Below are 7,288 nucleotides of genomic sequence, written 5' to 3' on the forward strand. Positions count from 1 at the left end.
TTCCTCTCTAAAATCAATAAAAAATGTTTTAAAAACAATGGAGGAAAAGAGAGCATAAGGAGGTTTTCAGGTAGTGTTATAACTGACCTAAAAGGTTAATGAAACAACACACACATCAGAAGAGAATTACTATGGACAGCTAGCTTTGTTGTTGGAAGGTGCAAACACCAAGAGTTCACTATTTCTTCAATCATCATAGGCTTCTCATTAAGCTTCAAAAACCAACACTTAAAGGGGATTAGGCAATGTAAGCGGTGGAGCATGTCATGCACATGAACAGTAAAGGACCAAGAAATTCGCGAAAATTAAAGGGTTTATCAAAGCCCTGACCAGTCTGGCTCAGTGGATAGAGCGTCAGCCTGTGGACGGAAGGGTCCCAGGTTTGATTCCGGTCAAGGGCATGTACCTTGGTTGCGGGCACATGCCCAGTGGGGGGTGGGCCGGAGGTAGCTGATCGATGTTTCTAAACTCTCTATCCCTCTCCCTTCCTCTCTGTAAAAAAAAAAAATCAATAAAATATTTTTTAAATGGGGGGGGGGGATATCAAAAGTAAAAATGACAGCGCTCCTCTCCAGGAAAAAGGGAGAAATTGGGGATGGGGGGGTTTCCCTGAGGGGATAGTAGGGACTGTGGGAATAGACTGCTGAGTTGTGCTTTAATTGTCCCTTTTCTAAGAGTCTATAGCGGGCCCTGCGAAGAGAAAGACGTGCTGGAGGCACCTGCAACCTGGAGAAGTCCTCCCTGCAGGAAGGGGAGAGATGTGGAAATGTGCAGAAGGTGCTGGCAGCAGGACCGACCCTCGGGCCGGCTCCCGAGCGAGGCAGCCCGGGTGGGCCGCAGGAAGGGCTCAGCTACGAAACGCGAGGAGTGAGAATGGCAGACGCGCCGCGCTCGCAGGGGGCCCCGTCTGTCCCAGGCTCACGGCTCAGCCCAGGGCCCAGAACCGTCCCGGCTCGCGGCGTGCACCGCGTCGTCCCATGCATAGACGGAAGGAGAAAAAGCTGTTCCTCAGCGTCTCTGAGGGACAAAGACTCCCCAGCCGTTCGGTGAGCTCCCGTTTTCACACGCTGCGGGGCCCCCAGGAGCGGCGTCCTTTCTCCGCTGAATTTGGGGGCGGGGACGGGGCGGCGGAGCCGGGCTCCGTACTTACTTTTGGAGCCGGGCGCCATGGCGCCCTCTCCTCTGAAAGCCGAGAACAATGCGGGGATCCCCTCAGCCCCAGGCGCGCTGCGAACCGGGATTCCGCTCGTTCAAGATGTCCGCGGGTTTGAATTTGGCGCCCAGGGAAGACGTTGACGTCAGCACCTAGGCGGCCATGTTGCCGGCCTCACGCGGGAGGCGGGGCCTTGTGACGTCACAAGTAGGCGCCGCCGCCTTGCGCACTCCCCAGGGGCCCCGAGAGCCGCTGTTTCCCTGAGCGGCCATGAGCAAGCGGAACCAGGTGTCTTACGTGCGGCCCGCCGAGCCGGCCTTCCTGGCCCGCTTCAAGGAACGGGTCGGCTACCGGGAAGGGCCCACCGTAGAGACCAAGGTGAGCCCGGGCCAGTCGCGGCGCGGAAGCGCGGCCCGCCCGCCACTTCCGGCTTTTGCTTAATCTTGGAGTCCAGGTCCCGGCCGGCCACTCCGCGCCCCCGCGCCCGGCCCTCCGTGTGAGTGGGCCTCGGACCCCGCGCTGGTCAAACGACGGCAGCCCCCTCTGCCCGGGACCCTCCTTGTCGTTTTCAGAGCGCCTGTTCCGTTCTCGAAAATGACTTGACGCAGGTAAAGCGCCTCGTCCTCGGTCTATGGTTAAGAAAGATCCCTTTCCTGTCTCACTCGCTTATTCCAAAACGCAGAGTTAGCACGGTGCATGGTAGTGTCGTCCTGTTTTCCAGATGAACTGAGGCCCCTCCGTCAGAAGGCCTGATGTCTTAGGCCTGGGGTCTGGAACATCTTTGTAAAAGGCCAAAGATTTATGCGGTCTGAAGAGAAACCAGAGCATGGAACATCTTTGGCATATTCCTATGCTTCATTGTTGTAAAAAAAAAAAAAAAAAAAGCAAAAACAACATCTGGATAGTTTAGGATCTGAATAGTTTAGGGATGGGATCAGTGGGAATCAACTTCTGAGCCCTCCCAGGCTTCAACCCTATCTGGTTCCCACCAAAACCGGCCTGCCTGATGGGAAGAGACCATTGTGCTTAGGGGGTATGCGGAGAAATAACTTGGCACTTTGTGTCTAGCACTGGCACTAAGACCACCCCTCAAGTCACTAAGAGCTTGGTAAAAGACAGACGATTCATGTGAAATTATTCAACCCAGTGAGTATGCGCTAAACCCAGGCATTACGCCGGTCCCTGAAAGGACAGAGATGGGACCTCCAGATGCCGTATTCTTTAACTCCTTCCGCCCGCCTCATCTCTGCTTTCAGAGGTCCCTGCCTCTGTGAAGCTTCCTGAAGTTCCCACAGATACTCCTCCTCTGTTCTTCACTGTGTCCATTTCATCGGTAATAACTCATATCATTTTGCATTTAAATTACTTGATCTCCTGCGTAGTTTCACTATCAAATCAAACTCTTATTATCTCAATCCCTCTGTTTTTTTCCTACCACCTAGCACAGTGCCTCGCATAACATAGTGGGTGACAAGTTACATTGGCTAAATGACTATGCTTGTCATCAGGCAACGTCTCTTGGAGGAGGGGATATTTAGATTAAATCTTGAGTATGAATAGGTCAGGTAGGGATGGAAGGTACAGCATGGGCAAAAGTGTAGAGATGGTGAGTTTTAGAATGTATGCAGAGGTGATTGAGGTGAGGCCATATGGACTATTCAGTATGCAACAAGGACCCATTTTTATCAGGAAGTGACTGATCCCTAGGACCAAAAATAGTGATGACAGCAAAGAGGATGAGGTTTGGACTCGGAGTCAGCAATGCAAAAAATGAGACCTAATTTTATTGTTTGCTTCAGATCATCACTAGGACCGCCCACAGATATTCCTCCTGTTCTTCACTGTCCATTTCATCTATAATAGCTCGTATCATTTTGCACCGTGATTTTAAGTTAACATCTTTATGATTACAGTTTGGAATGATATATTAGAACTCTGGAGGGAAAAGCTTTTCAATTAATACCAGTGATTTGGGCTTATTGATATAATCAGCAGACTTTTCCTTAGAGATACCCCATGTTCCTGTGTTTGCGAAACCAAATTCATTCTTTATTCGTTTGGCAATATAATCATCATTCTAGTGATCTGTTAACAGAAAAAGAAAAGAGTTCATTATATAATTGAGTTCTAAATCATCTTATTTGACTTCTTGAGAGTTAATTCAGGAGTGACTTTGAACAGTCCTTTAGGGTTGCTGCCACTGTTCCTTCGACGATTTCTCTTGTTTTCCAGCCAGTTGCATAAACAAATTCAGAATTAATGATTCTCGATCTGATGAATACCAGGAATGATTTCATTTCACTTTCCCATTTTCTTGGCTAAAAGTACTTACCTACTTGCCGAAACCGGTTTGGCTCAGTGGATAGAGCGTCGGCCTGCGGACTGGGGGGTCCCGGGTTCGATTCCGGTCAAGGGCGTGTACCTGGGTTGCGGGCATATCCCCAGTGGGAGATGTGCAGGAGGCAGCTGATCGATGTTTCTCTCTCATCGATGTTTCTGGCTCTCTATCTCTCTCCCTTCCTCTCTGTAAAAAATCAATAAAATATATTTTAAAAAAAAAAAAAAAAAAAAAAAAAAGTACTTACCTACTTGTTTGTAGTCATTTTTTGGAAACTTTCAGAGAAAAATAGATAAAACTAATGAAGAATTAGTGAATGGATATCATTAAAGAGAATGCACTTGTCAAGTAATCTCATAATTTAAAAAGAAAAGCACACAGTATTTCCTATACTTCCATAATATGACACACTTAGAAAACAGCTGAAAGGCGACATCCTAAAGCTGCTGGGAGGAGGGAGGAGCAAAGCTGGGAGAAAGTGTGCCTTTCACTTGCTGCTCTCTGTGCTTGGAAGTGTTTGCTTACTTTTTGTCACACTTGGAGAGGAAATGGATGTGAAAGCGTTGATGAAGAGCAGGAGAAGTGGTTTAGCACTGCCCTGAGGAGGCTGGGAACTCTGCAGTGTGTGAAGCAGAGGCCCCTGACTCTGGAAACTGCAAGCTGGGGTCCTGCTGACATGGCAACTAATCCCATTGGATAGTCACCCCCGGGTAGCTGGCAGCCAGACCTCTTCCCTACCTGAGAGGTTAGGTTCTTGAATTGAAAATTTATTGCCAAACACATTTAGTCAATAAAGTTACCCTTCTCTCTTTAGTAGTTACAGTTTCTCATAGAGACAGTGGTTGTATTTGGTTTAGGGTCAGGGACCTACAAGTCATGTGTGTGTTTTCCCCTAGAGAATCCAGCCTCAGCTCCCAGATGAAGATGGTGATCACAGTGACAAAGAAGATGAACAGCCCCAAGTGGTGGTTTTAAAAAAGGGAGACCTGTCAGCTGAAGATGTCATGAAAATTAAAGCAGAAATAAAGGCTGCCAAAGCAGGTAAGTCTGAAAGGATTCTGGTTTTTCTAACAATTTAAGGAGCCTGGAGTACAAAGTTATTTTATATAATAGTATGGTATGTTTGAAGGAGATAGTCCTACTTTCAGACTTTAGCTTTAACACTTACGGATATGTAACCTTGAAGACGTTATTTTACTTCTCAACCTCAGTTATCTCATCAGTGAAATGGGACAATAACTGCCTATATTATTGGGTTGTTATGAGGATTAAGTATAAATTTAAATAAAAACATTCTGCTTTTTAAAAATAGGTGGGAAAAAATAAAACAAAAAAATAGGTGCTTAGGTTCACAAACTAGTCAACAGAAATCTATTTAATTAGTGCCTGAAGTGTGGTATGCTATGTAGTAAATTTTTCATTATTAATAACTATTTATTACATGCTTTAGGAGAAAATGATGGAGTTCCAAACAGTCACTTTTCAAAATAGTTAAAAATACAGCCTGATTGTAATCAATTAAAGACTGGCAAGATTATAACCCGTAGACTACTTCAGGGAGTGTTTAATAAGGGACTGCGGGTCTTGTCCCATACAGCTGAGAGGCAGTGGAGATGGCCAGGCTAACTGATTATAGGATTTCCTTAAATAAAGTACAGGATTTTCTTGCCATTTAACTCTCTAATAAAGACAATATAATAAGAGGAAAAGAAAGTTAAACTTTGTTTTTACTGCAGATGAAGAACCAGCTTCAGCTGATGGAAGAATCATGTATCGAAAACCAGTGAAGCGTTCCCCGGATGAAAAATATTCAGGTTTAACAGCGAGCTCAAAAAAGAAAAAGACAAGTGAAGATGAAATAAATCAGCAGGACTCAGTTAAAAAGAACACACAAAAGCAAGTAAAAAACAGTAGCCTCCTTTCTTTTGACAGTGAAGATGAAAATTAATGAGTATAAACATTTTGGACTTAGTTTTTAAAGCATATGGGATTTTTAAAAATAATCTTTCCTATTATAAAGATAATACAAGTGCATTTTTGAAAATTTAGAAAATACCAAAAAAAATTTTAGTAAGATAAAAACTATGTCCATCCATTAATACCCCTTTTGACTTGAAATGCAAACTCTGTAGATGTTAACTAGTATTATTAACACTTTGTTAATTCCCTTGTGGGGTGTGTATATATGTAAATTATATTTTTTAACAAAAATTATATTGTGATTGTATTGTGTCTGTTCTCTAGTTTCTCAGTTGACATTATATTGTATTTTCTAAGTCAGTAATAACCAGAGGATTTTGTAATTAAACAAATCCCCTACTGCATCTTCGTCTAGCAAAACCCCAGTTTGGGTGGGGGAGATCATAATGTGTATAGTCAAGAATACTTCTCAGTTTCTGCTAAGGGTAGTCCTGTGACAGTTCTGGCAAGTTATGAGATATAAGTGGGTCTTATACGAGGAAGGATCTAATACAAATGATCTTGATACAAATTAGGATCTGATGTATAACATGGTGGTGACTCTAGTTGGTAAAACTAAAGAAAGACACAAATGGAAGTCTGCTCAATAAAGCTAGTAGGTTTTTTGATATGGCAAGCATTAACCTTTGTCCAGTTTTATTGAGAAATAATTGACATATTACTATAAAGTTTGAGGCATACTACATGTTTTGATTTATATCTATTGTGAAAAGTATTTGAATATTTTTAAAGCTTTTGAAGCTTACTTTCAAATTGCTTTCTAGAGAGGTTTTTACCATTTTATTCATTTAACGTCTCCAGGAGCGCACTTGCCTCATCCATAACAGTGCACTGCATGGGCTAGAACCAGCCCTTTCATCTTTGTCAATTTGATGTATTGAAAATGGTGTTTAATAGTTAAATTAAATTGACATTTTCTTTGATTTACAAGGGAAGCTAAATTTTTTTTCATATTTAACAAACCATTTTGTATTTCTTTGTCCATTTAACTTTTTGTTCATTTCCCATTAGTACAGTCATGTTTTTCTTACTAATTTCTAAGTCATATAATCTATCTTTTCTGTTGTTATTCTTTGTTTCTCATCCTCTGTATTAGATAAAGAATCACTTGTATTCTCTTGTTCTTTGTGTTTATTTTTTACATTTTAAAATTTGTTCCCTCTGGAAGTTATTTTGGTATACTTTTTTTCTTGAATAATTAAATTGTCCTAGAACCACATCTGTTTCTCTCTTACTTGAAAGAACATCTGAACAAGAGATTTCTCTCATTTTGGGGGGTAGGGAAAGGAGAGAAGCACAGTAAAGTGAGAGCCTTTCAAGATCATGCCTAATAGCCTAACAGTTTTCCTTGGTACTGCAAGTCAGCCAAAACTGGAGACTTGCCAAGATCCCATCCTTCACCAGGCACAACCATCATGAATTATGAATTTCAGCACATCCATATCACGAATTTGGTGCCACATCTATCTTTTTCCAATTTTAAGATCTAGTTTAAAGATTCAAAAGTGATTCGTGTGAGTGTGCTAGGGAGCCCAATTGTCTCTAAATTGTACAACCTAGGCCTGAAGCCATTCTGTAATACTGTCTTTAATGTAGACTCACTTGTTATAAAGCCAAGTATTTTTCTAATCCATATCATTGCTATATCAACATCACACTGTTTTAATTATTGTAAATTTTAATGTCTTAGTATAGAGGTTGGAATCTTGAGGGCAAGGACTTTACTCATCACTATATCCTCAGTACCCAGAACAATACTTAGCATATTAAGAGGATTACAAATGTAGTTAGAATGAATGAGAGTGTTTCCTTAATGT

The 7,288-nt window shown here is 42.5% G+C and overlaps 2 protein-coding genes across 2 annotated transcripts in view; one reads left to right on the plus strand and one right to left on the minus strand.

Annotated features, from left to right (window-relative positions):
- The window catches only part of KIF15 (kinesin family member 15), a 50,055-nt gene extending 48,801 nt beyond the window's left edge, over window positions 1-1,254 (minus strand). The window contains exon 1 of the mRNA XM_036333096.1: window positions 1,151-1,254. Within this exon, the coding sequence (XP_036188989.1) occupies window positions 1,151-1,169 (19 nt within the window). The 5' untranslated portion in view covers window positions 1,170-1,254. The remainder of the gene's footprint in view (window positions 1-1,150) is intronic.
- Window positions 1,255-1,362: 108 nt separating this feature from the next.
- Window positions 1,363-6,584, plus strand: KIAA1143 (KIAA1143 ortholog). The gene is made up of 3 exons (XM_036333121.1): window positions 1,363-1,531; window positions 4,388-4,532; window positions 5,228-6,584. Exons 1-3 carry the CDS (start codon window positions 1,424-1,426, stop codon window positions 5,437-5,439), a joined length of 465 nt encoding a protein of 154 aa, XP_036189014.1. The 5' UTR covers window positions 1,363-1,423; the 3' UTR covers window positions 5,440-6,584.
- The last annotated feature ends 704 nt before the right edge of the window (window positions 6,585-7,288 follow it).

Source organism: Myotis myotis, unplaced genomic scaffold, assembly GCF_014108235.1.
Source record: "Myotis myotis isolate mMyoMyo1 unplaced genomic scaffold, mMyoMyo1.p scaffold_m19_p_13, whole genome shotgun sequence".
In the NCBI taxonomy this organism is placed as follows: domain Eukaryota; kingdom Metazoa; phylum Chordata; class Mammalia; order Chiroptera; family Vespertilionidae; genus Myotis; species Myotis myotis.

Coding starts and splice junctions, on each gene's coding strand:
- KIAA1143 (XM_036333121.1), top strand. CDS start 1,424: ATGAGCAAGCGGAACCAGGTGTCTTACGTGCGGCCCGCCGAGCCGGCC. Junction 1,532..4,387: donor GGCCCACCGTAGAGACCAAG/GTGAGCCCGGGC, acceptor GTTTTCCCCTAG/AGAATCCAGCCTCAGCTCCC. Junction 4,533..5,227: donor AATAAAGGCTGCCAAAGCAG/GTAAGTCTGAAA, acceptor TTTTTACTGCAG/ATGAAGAACCAGCTTCAGCT.